At 38.8% G+C, this 16,842-nt stretch overlaps 1 protein-coding gene across 1 annotated transcript in view; it reads right to left on the reverse strand.

Moving 5' to 3' along the window:
• The window catches only part of rps6ka5 (ribosomal protein S6 kinase, polypeptide 5), a 31,569-nt gene extending 16,125 nt beyond the window's left edge, over positions 1 to 15,444 (reverse strand). Inside the window, exons 1-10 of the mRNA XM_047345492.1 lie at positions 15,149 to 15,444; positions 9,172 to 9,243; positions 8,484 to 8,702; positions 8,278 to 8,393; positions 8,087 to 8,188; positions 4,409 to 4,492; positions 4,202 to 4,305; positions 3,969 to 4,119; positions 1,480 to 1,641; positions 103 to 228 (exon numbers count right to left, since the gene is read on the reverse strand). Of these exons, the coding sequence (XP_047201448.1) occupies positions 103 to 228; positions 1,480 to 1,641; positions 3,969 to 4,119; positions 4,202 to 4,305; positions 4,409 to 4,492; positions 8,087 to 8,188; positions 8,278 to 8,393; positions 8,484 to 8,702; positions 9,172 to 9,243; positions 15,149 to 15,218 (1,206 nt within the window). The 5' untranslated portion in view covers positions 15,219 to 15,444. The remainder of the gene's footprint in view (positions 1 to 102; positions 229 to 1,479; positions 1,642 to 3,968; positions 4,120 to 4,201; positions 4,306 to 4,408; positions 4,493 to 8,086; positions 8,189 to 8,277; positions 8,394 to 8,483; positions 8,703 to 9,171; positions 9,244 to 15,148) is intronic.
• Between the last annotated feature and the right edge of the window lie 1,398 nt (positions 15,445 to 16,842).

Consider the following 16,842-nt stretch of genomic DNA (forward strand, 5'->3'; position numbering starts at 1 on the left):
AGTTCAAGTGGAACAAAGAAATAGAGAAAATCTCATCTGTCTGTGACAGCAGCCATTAGTTTAAGTGTGTTTTTGCTGGGGATCCAAGTCTGTTCATCTTACCTTCATCATGGCGCTGCGGGCCACGGCGGCAGAGCCTGGCCTCTCAGAGCCCCCACACAGCTGGATCGGGTCGTCCATCACCACATTCCTCTTGAACAGGATGGAAGGGGCCATGAAAGAATATCCCTGCAAGCAGAAACCGAAGAGCTGTGTTTACATTTTGCTAAGACATTCAACGAGGAATAAACTGTATGAACAGGAGGAAAGAAACATTCTGTGCTGCAGTCGTCATTCTTTGAAGAAAAGTGTAGGAAATCCTCTTGATTTTAACTTGTCAAACCAGTCTGTCAGCTCCACAATGAGGCGGTTCTGGCTCGATTCTGAGCGACAGCAGCTGTCCAGCTGTTTCTATTGTTAAACCTGTCATTGTGCTTAATTTTGCTTAATTCCAGCTGTGGGGAGCCCAGAGCTTTGAGCTGGCGTTTAATCTCCCTCCCTTTTTTTCTACCAACACACACACAGCTGTGTGGTATGCAATGACAGCAATGGATGGACGGAAGGATGGATGCTGAATGAATGAGATGCCCTAAATTGCCGGGCTTGAATATTTGATTGCTCTGCCATGAAATTACATCTTGGCTTTAATGCAATTTTAATTTTGTTTTGTGAGGCACCACGGGGGAGCAAGTGCACAGTTTAAACTGGGATTGCTGTCGTTATCTCAGAGATTGCTAGGCTTGCAAATTATAAAGACCGCAAGATTTCGGAGTGTGTGAACGGCAGCTGAGAGGGGGAAAAAGCCAAGATGAAGTTGGCAATCAAAGACTGAAGGCGTAACCGAGATAGACGTGGTGATGCTCTCAAAGTGTAACCTTTTATTTCATGAGAGAAGCCCGTTAATGGATCTATTGATCTAGCAAGCTCAAGGATCCAGAAGGCAATCAGAGTTGAAATTTCATGCAATACATCAGACAGCTATCAGCTGGCATGGAGTTGTGGGCCATATTATGGTTCAAAGCTACATCAAAAATAGTCATTCACATCTGTTACTTCAGTGAGAGCTGCATATGGCAGCAATTACTTCAATAAAAGACTCTTTAGTCAATTTGAATACCAATGCACACAGACAGACTCATGTTGACTTACAGCAACCTTTTGAGGACATTCAAAGCTTGAAATGATTATTTCAATTGCTGTGAAGTACGTCAAATATAGTCACACAAAACGTGGGTATAGTATAATGCAATTTGTTTTTCATCCGTATCAACATTTTACAACGCCTGCAGCCACAGCCCAGACAAACAGGGGCACAGAGCATGCAAAATGAAATGTTTTCCTGTGCAACAACTCAAAGGAATATCTATTTAAGGAAAGAGCAGAAACAAGAGTCCTAAAAACACGCTGCCTGGTTGTCTGCATCCCATCCTGTTCACCCACCTGGAAAATGCGGTCACAGTTCTGAGGCAGCGCTGCAGGGGAGTAAGTGGGGTCCATTTCTGTGAACTCTTCTGCAAAGTTACTGACATCGAGCTCATTCCGAATCACTGGCTTGAACGGTGCAGGTACCTTTTTTGCAGCCAAGTCCTCCCAGTTAATTTTCTACAGTGAATTTTAAAAGGAAACAATATAATTATTCTTTTGCTAACCTTATCATAATACAGTACCTTGCAAAAGTATTCATGGCCCTTTAAATTTGCAAATATTTTTCATGTTTCAACCACAAGCTTTAATGTATTCTTGAGGGTTTTCTTGGCAAACCAATACAAATTACTGCAGTATTTTGAAGCGGAAAAGTAAACGATACATCATTATCAACTTTCTTTTTATGAAAATCTGTAAACAAATCTTTTCATCCCCTAACAGGGTTTCTTCTTGGATTGGTGGCGAGTTGAGCAGAGGGATGCCCATTTATTACCGGATCTAAAAGTTGGTCAAACACCGGCAGATTTTTTTTTCTTCCTAAATCCCTCACAAGAGGAGACTTTAATGTTTACAAAGCCATTTGCGAAATTAGGTTTTCACAAATACTTTTGGTTTTACGGCAATTTAAAACACACAAGATGATGCTTAGGGGTACTTCCGGCATATCTGAGTCTAAGCGTAAAATGCTACAGGAAACACATATGCTTTTTTCCAAACCCGTCTCTTTTGGTCCAATGGAAAGTAGGGAATCCCACCTTTGCGGGGACGTATTGTACGTTTTCGTATGATGTTTTCCAGTCACATAATTCCCGTGCGTAACCCAGGTTATAACTCTGGTAATAACGTTCGCGTTACACACAGCTTGTTTTAGGCACTGCTACACACATAGCTTGCTTGTTGTTTCATGTTTTCCCATGAATTTGAACATTATAATGTTGCAGAACAGTAAAACGAAGCCTTGGAAACAATTTTGCATTGCAGAGACCTTGAAGTGGAAGATTCTTCGGACAGCAGTGTGGATTTTGAAGTGGATGAAGATGAGAAACTTCTTCTTCGGACCCGATTCACTAGTAAGTTATAGTGTTACTTTTTATTTCCAGCAACTTTACATTATTTCAGTTATTTCAACAATGCTTTACCGTTTTTTACGTGTGCAACTACTGTTGTGTGGAGCGTCCGGCATTTTTATTTGTGATTGATTCAACTGGTTATATTCTACCTCTAGACCTGGTGATGACAACGAGGACAAGTAGCACTCTCCAGATGAGCCTGACATTGAGGCACAAGCTCCTACATTTACCCTGAGGCATCTTCCAGGACCTAGACTTGACACCACCGCTGACCCTGTTGAAGCTGTTTTTTTAGTGCAAGCACCATCCGGACCATAATCAATAACACCAATTCATAATGCTTATTTGACCAGATTTCCTTTTAGGAGATGAAAAACACATTTGGCACAGTTTTGGCACATTTGGTTAAATTGAGCCAAAATCCCAGCTCTGCCTGGCGCTCCGCTTGGCACATTGCCCACTAAAACCTTGGTGGAACAAATATGCTTCGACTGAATCCATCCACATTTGCTGCAGTTATAGTCAAGATGTTGATGAATACAACCTGTGGGTTCTCCTAGGATTTCCAATGGATTTCCGTGGTGTTTTGCAAAGTTTATTTATAGAAAAACTTTTGGCAAGGCTCAAAATATTTGATTTTCTGCTTTGTTTAATTGCAACTGAATAGTAACAGTTACAACAAAGGCTCCACTTAAAAAAATATTCTTTTATGTCTTACCGTTACACAGGTACCAAAAGTTTGCATGTAAACCTTATTACTGTGGAGCTAAGTACTTGATTTATTTAAGTCAAGTAATTTTAAGCAGAAATTGCTCTAAACCCCCTCAGGGCTAAACAGGTTAAAAAGGCAAATTTTGGTCTCATCTGACCAAGGCACCTCGATCCTTTAAACTGGACTTCTTCCGACATTCTTTTATCAATAGCATTCTTGTTGCCACTCTTCCATAAAGACCAGATTCCCTAAATTGAGCTGAGAATCACTGCAGCTACTCCAGAGTTGCAGGTGCCTCTTGTGTGATTCTTTGCCCTGACCCGTCTACTGTGTTCCTTGGTCTTCATAATGCTGTTTGGTCAACATTGTTCTCTAACAAGCCTCTAAGGCTTTTAGCTGTATTTATACTGAGATGAAATTACACACAGGTGAACTCTATTAATTAGGTGACTTCTGACGCTGTTGTATTTTTGAGGCTATCACATTAAAGAGAGCAGAACACAGCACACTTATCAGATTTGTATTGGTAAAAATCATGTAACCATGTGACCCTTTTCCTTCCTCTTCATAATTATCAAAATTGTTGATCAAACAAACACAGTCTCAATAAAATACACAAAAGTCTTTGGTTGAAATGCAAAAAAAGAGGAAAAAGTTCAAGATGTGTGATTACTTTTGCAATGCAACTTAAATAGTTACTAAAAGCATATAACAATCTCTACCTGATAAAACGGGTGTTTCTTCACATTCTCTGCTCCATTCGGACCAGACCCTAATCTCTTCTTTGGATCTTTGACAAGGAGTCGTTGGATTAGGTCCTTGGCCAGTGGTCCCATGTCTTTGGGGAAAGGAGGGTCCTTTTTGCAAATCCTCCTGTAATGTCCAAGATAGATATTGTCAGCAACGCAGAGTGTGGATAACAAATCTGATGCTCCACAAGATGATGAACCCATACTTTGCAATGTCTGAGTGGGAATTTTCATCTCCATCAACAGTAAAGGGCGATCCCCCGGTCAGGAGCTCATACATCAATACACCAAGGCTCCACCAGTCTACTGCCTGGAATGCATGAAAGGCCAAACCCAAAGCTTTAGGTAAAAAGGAAATTCACTGGAATGAAAGCATACATATTTCATTTAAACCATTAAAACTAAAATGACACCTTGTCATGTCCAGAATCTCCCCCTTCAACTATTTCTGGAGCCATGTATTCAATAGTGCCGCAGACAGAGAAAGCCCTCTCAACCTGTGAAAAAAACAGGCCATTCCATCAAAAGAAGCAAGCAGTAAATCTCAAACATCTATATTAAAGCATCAACCACTATAGTCGTATAGAGGTTTACTGATTTCTTTCCATCCCCTCCCCTTAAAAAAAAAAAAAAAATCAATGTGACACTTCACACAGATGTTTCTGATGCGTTGTCTGTGGAGAACCTCAGCCACGCAGGCGTCTTTAGTTCTACTTTTAGAACTGAAGAGGCTTTTTGACACATTTGAATGACAAGTGCCTAGCAACATCACCATCAGAAGTGTCATCAGGCATTTCATGAAATGTTACTAAATTCCAATGGTGAACAGAAGTCAATTAATTTACCCCACAGAGGTGTCCAGCTGACATGAGTTTAGAAGCTTGCACATAAAAAATAAAATCACTCATTTCACTAGTAGAGAATTTCAAATAAATGTGTTCAAGTGAAGCCATAACTGCTTACTAAAAATATTATTACAATTCTATCCTTTTCTATCCTTATTATAAATGGACAAAGATATACTAAGGTTTTACAGCAATCTGCTCAATTGTTGGCACTCCTGGTAAAGATGTGTGAAGTGCCTCAGAACAAGTTCATATTTTATTGCATTAGCATCATTTCACACTGAAAAAAACTAACAAAGAAATTTCAACTTTTAATTTGAGTACCTTTATTCATTAACCCTTATGTCTCCATTGGGGATTAATTACATTTTAATTTTAGGCTTAATATTGGCAATTTAACAGCCTGTGGCATAAACTTTTACAAAAAATCTTTTTAGCAAAATTTTTTAAATCTTTTACAAAGTACACGCACTAAAAAAACAGCAAATAAATCATCATAAATACATTTGTTTTCTGCTTTTTTTCAATACATTTCTTCAGACTCAAAACTACCAAACAATTAATCATTTTCAGTATTTTAATCCTTTAAATGCATATAAATTATGCAATGTTTTCATTACTTATTTAACAAAATTTACAAAAAACAATTTACAAAACAAAATCCAGGAGTATGGAATCGGGGCCCCTTTATTAGGGGCCATCCGGTCCCTGTACGAGCGGAGCAGGAGTTTGGTCCGCATTGCCGGCACTAAGTCGGACCTGTTCCAGGTGCATGTTGGACTCCGGCAGGGCTGCCCTTTGTCACCGGTCCTGTTCATAACTTTTATGGACAGGATTTCTAGGCGCAGCCAAGGGCCGGAGGGGGGCTGGTTTGGGGACCAGTGGATTTCGTCTCTTCTTTTTGCAGATGACGTGGTCCTGCTGGCCCCCTCTAGCCAAGACCTACAGCATGCGCTGTGGCGGTTCGCAGCCGAGTGTGAAGCGGCTGGGATGAGGATCAGCTCCTCCAAGTCCGAGGCCATGGTTCTCGACCGGAAAAGGGTGGCTTGTCCTCTTCAGGTTGGAGGGGAGTTCCTGCCTCAAGTGGAGGAGTTTAAATATCTCGGGGTCTTGTTCACGAGTGAGGGAAGAATGGAGCGGGAGATCGACAGACGGATCGGTGCGGCTGCCACAGTAATGGGGGCGCTGTGCCGGTCTGTTGTGGTGAAGAGAGAGCTGAGCCGAAAAGCGAAGCTCTCAATTTACTGGTCGGTCTACGTTCCTACCCTCAGCTATGGCCATGAACTTTGGGTCATGACCGAAAGAACGAGATCCCGGATACAAGCGGCTGAAACGAGCTTCCTCCGTAGGGTGGCCGGGCACTCCCTTAGAGATAGGGTGAGGAGCTCGGCCATCCGGGAGGGGCTCGGAGTAGAGCCGCTGCTCCTCCACATCAAGAGGAGCCAGTTGAGGTGGCTCGGGCATCTATACCGGATGCCTCCTGGACGCCTTCCTCGGGAGGTGTTCCAGGCACATCCCACTGGGAGGAGGCCCAGGGGACGGCCCTGGACACGCTGGAGAGACTATGTCTCTCGGCTGGCCTGGGAACGCCTTGGGCTCCCCTTGGAGGAACTAGAGGAGGTGTCTGGAGAGAGGGACGTCTGGGCGTCTCTGCTGCCCCCGCCACCCAGTCCCGCATAAGCGGAAGACGACGAGTACGAGTACGAGTACAAAAAAAAATCAAGAGTTGAAGGATGGGGCTTAAGAGATGATAAGAGTCTTAGATAGGTCAAAGGTTGGCCACAAAACTGATTTAATGTTTTGTGTATTGTCAGATACTCCCACACCACAGACTTGTAATGAAAGCCAAAATTTTGTCTCACCGCCATTAGAGTATAGAACCATTTATGCAATAATGTTTGCATTTTATTTTGCTGAAGAGTATTTCCCATTCGACGTTATTAATGTATTGCATTAGATTCAACTGTTTTCCCATTGTAGGCTGAAGGTGTGTTTTTTTGTCATTAGACATCCATATTTTTACAGCTTTTTTTCCCCTAAATGTCGTAAATGACTTCAGACACTTTCACAGTTTTAACCCTTTAAATTTAAATCTTACAATTTTAACTCGTGGAACAAAAAACACCCTCAGAAAGTGAATTATTTTCCATAAAGTTGCAGAAAAAGAACATTCATAGATGAATAGTAACTCCTGATCAAACTAAGTCTATTTATTTTATTTAAATTAACTTTTAGGGTTTTATGGAAATAAAAAATAGAAAATCTATATAATTAAAACAATTAAGCTGGCATGAATAAAATTCTGATAGCAATTAACTGTTCCTTAGAAGTCCAAAACTGTTTAAGACATTCATGAAATGATGTATGCTTAGTTAGGAGCAGTTTTATGTTGATTTACCACAAAGCGTTTAAAGAGTAGTAAATCTAAGGAGGGAACATGGGTTTAAGAAAAAAAAAGTGGCACTTTTTTGGTAATAATAAATATCACTGAGGCATTTATTTAAAAGTATGCTCTAACATTTCACATAAAAAAATGTCTATTAGCTTTAATTAGTAATCAAAGACATGGAGGCCAATTTCTCTTAACTGCTCTTCAAAATGGGAACAAGAGAATATGCCATTCAAGTTAGGCAGATGCATGTTGATTTTCAGAACTTAGGATGTGGAGACTTAGGAGTCAATGTGCTTTGGTCAGATGATGCTGAATTCAATCGTTCCAGGAGGATCTGGCATAAAGTGAAAGATAAATATGTGGAAAATGACCTTTTGGCTCTTTTAAAGAACCTGTGATGCTATGGGTCTGTTTCTCCTTCAAAGAACATGGGAACCTTCTTATGGTGCATTCTCAGAAATAACTGGACTTAAAATCCGTTGGGTTCCTCCAGAAAAATGAAAATGGGTGGTATTTGGGTCTTTCAGCAGGATAACAATTCAAAGCATATGGTCGCATCAAAACAGATATGGTTTACCAAACACAAAATCAGCCTTCTCTGATTCTATTCCCCAGATCTAAATCCATTAGAAATCCTGTGTATGTTCAAACCCTTTGAGGCATGTTATAGCTGCTGTCTTGTGGGCAAAAAGGCGGCTGTACTGAAAGCATCAAGAGGAGGGACGCTAAAATGCGTGGAGGGTGAAGTATTATTTACTAAACCCCAACAGGAAGAGAAGCCAAGATTCAGTTTCTGCTATAAATATGAAATGAGGCTTCCGTCAGGTTACTAAGCAGTTAAAGACAAACCATACCTGATCAAATTCTTTACTTAGGCCAAAATCTGTAAGAACTATATGACCATTTGAATCCAGTAGAATATTCTCGAGTTTTAGGTCCCGATAGACAATTCCAAGCTGCAACAAGGCAATAAAGCATAGGTTAAACAGATGACATGTAAGCACTACAGCATGATAACTCTCTTTAGATTAAAACTACAAGATACCTTATGGAGATGTTCTAGTGCCAAGACAATTTCTCCGCTGTACAGTGCTACTTCTTGCTCCTTAAACCGCACCCTCTGCACCAAGTGTGTGAAAAGTTCCCCCCCATTTACATAATCTATAATAAAAGACAGTGTATATCGTTTTCTTGAGACCAAACAGAAAATAAACAGAACTTCACAGACAGTTTACTCTCACATGTCCTAACCAAGAATTAGGTGCAGCTTGGTGTCGGTCTGGAAGGCATAGTGAAGCGTGATAAGGAACGGAGACTGGCGGATGTGCTCCAGCACCTGCCGCTCTGTCCGTGTGTGTTCAGCGGTCTTTGCTTTCTGTACAATAGTCGCCTTCTTCAACACCTTCATGGCGTACAGCTTCCCAGCATCATGGCCACTCACTTTCCTCACCAAGAACACCTTCCCATATGCTGATGGTCAAAACAAACACAGAGGGCAAAGTTCAGGGCAGAGGCTTAAAAGGAAATGACTAGTATGACATGTCTATTCTTAGGAAAACATACAATCGGCAGGACTGATATGTTATATATTTTCTGCTTGTGTTTTATGCTCAGCAGGGAGACGCCCTTCTCACACACGCTGTTCAAGGTGGTACTGCTAAGCCTTCTTCTCACCTTGTTTAAAAGAGCAAAATCAACATTGATATAAAAAGTTGGAGCCAGGACCCCTGAACATGAAACCATAGAAACAGATCCTTTTGTTTTCGTTGATTCTGTACCAATAACATTTTTAAATGAATCAATCAAAAAGCTCAACACAGGCTTCATTTATTCAGTGTGAATGCAAAAAAAACATCTACATAAGAGGGGAGTTTCCACTGCTGCATTTGATACGATCTCTGTGTGAGAAAGGGCTTAACGTTGAGGCAATGCTACTCACCTCCTGTGCCCAGCACCTTTAACAGCTCAAAGTTTTCGATCCCCACCCTCTCAATATGGCCGGTCAAGTTGGCTGGAGTGAAAGGAGAAAATCAGAGTAATATAGGTTTAGAAAATGAAATTATTTTATTTGAAAGGATAGAATTTAATGTCAACCAAAGGCAGTAATCAAGGTTCCCACACATTCTTCATGTAAAAATTACTGATGTTTCCAGACTCAACTTTCAAGTTCTTTGTGTTCATGTTTAAATCTAAAATACTAAAATTTACTGGCTGATGTTTCTTGCCAGCAGTAACTAAATATGGGCTCTTCACTATAAGTGAGCAAGGTAGGACACAAGGGTGGAAGGACATAGTGAAGTAAAGGAGAAACAAAGGGAAAATAAGTAATGGAATAAGGAAAAAGCAAGGAAGGTCATAAAGAGGAAACAAAAAAGGAAGGACGGGAGGGGGATACAAAAAGGTATATGGGATAGGATGAAAATACACAATTAAATATAGAAGGTAATAGAAAAACATGAGGAAGGACACAAGGAAATATAAAAGGAAAGAGAGACAAGGAACGGACAGAGTAGGCCACAAGGGAGGAAGGAATAAGAGACACTAGAAAGAAGGAACAGAAGAAAGGCAACAAATCAGGAAACACAGAAAAAGGGTAGATAGAACAAATGGAAGGAAAGAAAGACAAAAGAAATGACACAAAAAGGGAAGGAAAATGTCTTTCAGCATCTATAGAGAAGATTGTATAAATAATTCCTAAAATGCACAAAGCACATAGCCATGGTAAATAAAACTTGCAAACATAACATGTACATATCCCCAAACAAACATATTCATAAACATACAGATCCATTCTTAAACAAAAACAGCATTTCATAAGCAATGTTTCTCAATGACAATGAAAGAAAAAAATGATTTCAGTGTTTCAGATGAAAGAATAATAATGTTCTTATGCAGTTTTTCCTCTGCTAATTCTTCTGCTAGATAGACTGAAACAATGAATGAAGCAGATGAGAGAAGCTATTTTACACCCGAATAGCTTTCTTATGCGTGGATCAATCACATAATATAAACAATTAGTGATAGTTTTTTTCCTGTTTAATTAATGCGTCAAAACTACAAACTCACATGCTCTTTGATGCCATTGTTTCAGTTTTGTAAAGGTTATGGAGAGTTATTTTTTAAGGAAAATAGGGAATGCCTTCATTTTCTGTTGGATTCAAAACTACTATCTGTTCAGGTACCTGCAGCACATGGTCAACATTCATTACATCTACATGTTCAATCAAAACATGCATATGATACATATTTTCTGTTGAAATTAATTATTAAATATTTGTATGCATTAACTTAACACTCCCTCATGTCTGGTACATCAACTGGCTTTTGAGCAGGCTAAGTGATAAAAACTGTGTCTGAAAGCAAGTCTGTAAATTAATCCAAGCATTAAGAATCTACTTTTAAAATGTTGCTTCATAAACAAGGTTGTTACAGAGATAGGGAAAATCTGGCGTATTGTTGATATGAATTGCCTTACAGAAGTATTCATACCCCTTGAACGTTTTCACATTTTGTGACGCTGCAACCACAAACTTCAGTATTTTTAGAGCCTAAGCAATGTATATTTTGTGCATATTTGAGAAATGGAAAAAAAAAACTAATAAATGGGTTTTTTTGTCTTACAAAAAAGAATGTAGAATAAATGGTGTGCATTTATTATTCAGCCCCTTCAGAGGTCACTTAATTAGTCAACAGAGTCCCCCTGTGTGACTTCATCTCAAAATAAATACAGCTGTTCTGTAAAGGTCTGAGGTTTGTTCGAGGACATAGGTGAACAAGCAGCGTCGGTAAGACCAAGGAACACAGGAGACAGGTCAGGGATACATTTGTGAAGAAGCAGCGCTAGGTTATAAAACAATGTTCCAAGCTAGGTGCAAACCTATCAACGCACTTTGAATCCAACCAAAATTGTCTCAGGAGATGCAGACATCCAAAACTCAGGTGGGATAATCTTTTGGCAGGACAACCCTTAGTCACACAGAAATAAATGGAAGAGATGTAGGAAGAAAGTCATCTTTGAACGGAAACCAAAAATATGTTTAACTGGCGCTTTGCTACGCGCCATGTAGAGGACACAGCAAACACATAGAAGAAGGTGCTCCAACACTTTTATTAAACTTTATGGCCTACATGCAAAATACTGTACATCACACTAAACAAATCATCCCCACTGCAAAAAATAATGTCAGTATCATGCTGTGTGGATGCTATTCTTCATCACAAACAGGAAAGCTGGTCAGAGTTGACTGGAAGACGGACAGTGATCCTAAACATACAGCCACAGCTACAATGAAAAAGTTTACATCAAAGCACATTGCTGTGCTGGAATGGCCCAGTCAAAGTTCAACTGACAATCTGTGGCAAGATTTAAAAACTGATGTTCATAGACATCTCTCCTTTTAACCTGGCTGAGTTTGAGCTATTTTGCAAAGGATTGGTGCACAAATGGCAGAGATAAATAACATCCTAAAACAATTAAATTTGTAGTTGTAGCAAAACGTATTGACTCGGGAGGGCTAAATACAAATGCACGTCTTTTCAGAGTTTCATTTTTGTAAAAAAACATCGATACTTTCACCACTTGACAATTGTGCACAATTTGTTTGTTGGTCTATCACCTAAAATCCAAATGAAATATATTTGAAGCTTGTGACAAAATGTGAAACATTTTAGGGGTGTATATTCAAGATTCGCTGCAAACTAATTCCTGACAATGTTGCTGAGAAAACGCTGCTGCCAGTGCAGCTAAGAGGACCACTGATGTGTGCTATAAAACTGAAGAAATACACTAACCATGACACTGCGGTAAAAGTAACTAAAGACAACACAAGCCCAAAAAACTTCAACCTCCTTAAAAAGATCTTGATTCAAGTGGTGATATCTCGTCTGAACTGTGTACCAAATATCCTCAAGCAAAAGACTGTCTTGCATGCAAATACAGGCAAACGTGCTGGATTAGCTGGCGAAAGGTCATTAACTCCCATCAAAGAGCTTCGGTGAATTCAGCAACCACCGCCAGTTGCTTCATCTTCCTCCACTCTCTCCCAGTACAGATGACTGAGCATGGCACGCGTTTAGATATGCATGTCCATTGTAGTGAACACTTTCCTCCTGTCTCACAGTCTGAAAATATGCGATTGAGCAAATAATTTAGCTGATCTGATCTCTTCCACTGACATTTTTCATTTCTTTTCAGACACAATAAAATGCAACTCATAACATTAAAATGCATCATAACTCATTTGAAAACAACAATATCCTTCAAATTGGAGGTCAGGGACTCTGGTTGCATAACCTCCTTGTCAAGCTCGCCCTGCCAAGACCAACTTTGATTTTAGTGGTTATTAATAGACCAACAGAGATGTCCAACCAGATGATGCTTTGCTGCGAGACAAGGGGAACCTCTTTAATTTACAGGAGAAGGTTCTTACAAAGAAACATTTGGCTGGTTTTCTAAAAGATCAACCAGAAAAAAATGATAACAAACAAGTTTCCACTTATGGCTTCTCATTTAAAAAAAATATAATATTCGTCCATAAATTGTGTAAACTCTCATTGAAACCACAGTTGGGTGTACACTTCCATTTTAATTTGTGCTCATTGTGGCTTAGCTTTACAGTCAAGTGAAACACATCAAAACAGGAATCACTGACAACTTGATACACTGCATACTTAAGGCAGGGTAGTGAACTGGAGTGGAGCACAGTCATGTTGCAGCTTGAACAGAAACACTGTCATTATAAAACAGCTGCAACTCAAGTGTGAAACTTCAGGCAGCAGCCTTCTGCACTAAATGGCAATACTCTACACAACCATTACTGATACATGTCAACATTACATGTAATTCATCTGTGACAGCTGTTATTGTAAGGAAGGAACTTTAAGCTGCAAACGTTTGGGACTGTAGCTCCTGTCTCACACTGAATCTCCTATGAAAGTGACAGTAAGCTGGTTCCTGGAATCAGGCTATGTCAAAGTTTAAAGGGTTACTGTAGATTCAAAATTGTCTACGTTTTCTACATCTTTAAATCCTTTGAAGACTTCTGCCTGTATGTAACATAGAGTAACACAGTTCAGTCCCTCCCCCACCTGTTACTGCACACAGCAACAACATGCTAAAAGAAGGCTACTCAGCTTTGCCCTACCTTCTAGGAAAGACAAATTCAGCGATTTAGAAATATTTCGGATTACGAACAACATGGATATTCAGAGTGAGAAGGTAAAGCTGTTTAAAAACTACAGTTTGCAAGCTACAAGCATCAAGTTTGTTTACGCAGCATACTGCAGGCTCTCTATCTGAGAAGTTAGTCCAATGATTAAATCAGCTAATATCAGCTGATTATACCCCCAGCTTTACTCTATAAAGGGCAGAACTGCAAAACTGGATAATACTAGGGGTGGCCCCAATTTCTTTAATTTTGGGTGATCGGCTGATACTTGCACGTGAAACTGATCTTATCTAACTGCGCAAAGGTCTGAAAATGTGAAGAGTGAAAGACTAGAGGAAGTGATTTTTTAAGTTTAGTTTAGTCAATTTAGTAGTTTGGACAGCAATGCTCTAAACTTTTTATTTATATTTGAGAGCACTACCTCATGTTTGTATTGTTTCACGGGTTTTTCGATAAAATAAGATTGGAACATTTAAGGGTTTTTGTGACCTTATAACACCTGACAGTGTAAGTTATTTAAAAAAAACATTGGTATTGGTAAAAATCGGAATCGGCAGGTCAAGCTTTTTAAAGATTGGTGATCGGTGCACCCCTAAATAATACAGATAATATTCTATGGCGCAGCAAATGTTAATTCTAATGTTTTGCTAAGGTCTATGTGGCTAAATCAATATAACTACCCATTCCCACTTGTTGCTACAAACTTCCAGTCAGCTGGCTGAAAGAAGGCAACTTCTTTTTATTAAAAAAAAGACAAATTCGGCTGTTTAGAAATATTTCCACTCATGTAAAACATGACGTGGGGGTAACGCTGTTTAAAAACTACAGTTTGTAACTTCCAAACATCATATCTATTATGCCGCCAACTGCGAGACAGTCAATAAATGTCATGCACAAAATATCTAATCTAATATAATTTACACTGCAGATGACAGTGTGTTTGACCCAAAAATAATAATAACAATAGCAACACCTATTATTTGTTTATTTACTGGCCCTCATTAGAACCCACAGCTGCAGTTATCAATCCTAAAATGTCTCTAAAATAATTTACCCTGAAGGTGCGGTGTGTTTGAGATAAATATTTTTATTTATTATTATTAGTGGTTTATCATTAATAGTAGTAGTTGAAGTAGTAGTTACAATAGAGCTTATAGTGGTAGTTACAAAAAAGTCTTAATTATTAATAGATATAAAAACACCCCATCTTTCGTGTTTATAAATAAGTAGTGCAGTTGCGTATGCTAAAATGAGACATTAGTTTGCTAAAACCAGACATTAACTGTCACTGTTAAAAAAAATAACAACTTAGCGTAATGTTGAGGCTTACCGCCTCAACATTACGCTAAGTTGTTAATATAATCTTGGCGGATGGTCTGATTTAACCTTAAAACATGCTGTCATTTAACAACCAGTTTAAGCTAATGTTATTACCATGACTGAGAACGGGGAAGTTACGCTAGCAGTTAGCTGCAGTTTATAATACCCTTAGATAACCTCAGTTTACATGAGTTTCAGTAGCGTTATTAAAACAGTAGTGGGACAACGTTGGTCTTCTTCTGCTATTTCTGACTAACGTCGACGTTCATGTTAGCGCTTACTTCAAACGCCCAACTGACACTGACAGTTGGCTCCTCCAAGCTAACCTGAAAACATTTCTCTGACGTCTGTTTACATGAAATATATGCGCATATATATCCACATTAAAACGTACAGAGTTAAGTTTCAGCAGGCTGACAGCTTACTTACCATTTTTCAGCTCGTGTTTCACAGTAAACAGGTCACCTTCTCTGGAAGATCCCTCCATTGGGGATGGCATTGTAATTTCGTGTCTCTATTATGTTCAGAGCAGAGTAGGCTCACCTTTGAGACTAGTTGGCGGTAATATCATGTAAAAACAGAAATGAGTCGCCCACAACGAGCTTGACGAATAAATAAGCCAATTTATTTTACTAAGCCTGGCCGTGGAGAAGCTCTGGAGGAAACACTTTGCGTCTTCTAACAGCAAATAACCACGACCACTACCTTCGCAACCAGACAGTCCCTCATCGCTGATTGGTGTTGCTATGGATTGATCTATCCTTGGATTGGATGCTTATCCAGTAGTGACATGAAGTCCCGCCTTCTTCAGATGACGGAGCTGCTTTCAAATACCCCTGTATACTGTAATGTGAAATGTCAGAATATGAAAGTTCCAAGTTTGAATTTGATTTATTCTATGAAATAAGTTTAAAAAGATTAATAATAACTGTTACGACAAAATTTTCAAGACACTTTATATTTTACTGATTTCTATAGTCTGTAAATCAGTAAAATATTGCTAGAATCGCAAGATATTAATTAAACGACATAAAAAGTGGTGCATGTTAGTCTTGATAAGTTGAGCAAATAGGGTCCCGCTTTCTTAAAAAGATAACAAAACACAAAAATGCAAGTCTAAATGAAATATAACAATACAAAGTGTCCTAAAGAGCTCGAAAATGTTTCACCACACCGGACGCAGTGAATATTGAGCAATAAAGACAGCATATCATGAAAGGGATCGGTTCCTGTTAGACGAGGTAAAAGCAGTTCCTGTGTACTTCTAAATAATTAAAGCATGAAATTAAAATCACTCTAAAGTGACTTCTGTTACCTTATAACGTTCAAAAAGGTCGAGTTTATTGAAGGGGATTACATATCCTTGTTTCTTGATTAACAAACACATTAAATGATGTTCCCCCTCCAACAATGACAAACCCAAGCATTAATATGCAGTAAATACACTACTATAATATAATGTTGAGCTGAGTATGTTTCTATGATCTACAGATTTCTAAAAATTATTGTTGAATTGCTAATCTATAGTCTAATAATATGTATATGTTAAATAAATATCACAAATAAAGGCTGCATCACTGTGATCACCATTGCACACAAAAGGTAGTATTTTATTGTATTTTGTCAAAGCTGGCAGAATAAGACAGCATTTAAAAAAACAAAATTAATAGCTCAAGCTGTACATTTAAATAAATTGGATCTGAAGACTGTAGTCCTGAGACAACCCTGCTGAATTATGCCTCCATCGTGTGGCAGCTTGTTGCAATTACCACTAATTGGTTGTCATGTATGAACTTTAATATTTGCCAAAGGCATATAATTGTCATAACAACAGTATTTTCATGTTGTTTCGAAAACCGTTTTTTTTTTTTTATTTATGTTGCAAACACCTGAATTGTGCTTTACATCAGATAATGGAAAACTAAAAACAACAACAAAAAGAAAAAATAGCTTTGCAAGGCTAAATATGGGGGGTAAATCAGAAATTTTCAGCAATGGGTAGTTAACGGAGGCGACATTGCTTTCATGGATTAAGAAAACGCAGTTGTGTTGATTAGAAGGAAAGGAGACTTGACAAAAAATTGTATGTTCATGTCTTCTAAAATATAGAAATAAATCTTGAA

This window comes from Girardinichthys multiradiatus, chromosome 19 (genome assembly GCF_021462225.1).
Source record: "Girardinichthys multiradiatus isolate DD_20200921_A chromosome 19, DD_fGirMul_XY1, whole genome shotgun sequence".
NCBI lineage: Eukaryota > Metazoa > Chordata > Actinopteri > Cyprinodontiformes > Goodeidae > Girardinichthys > Girardinichthys multiradiatus.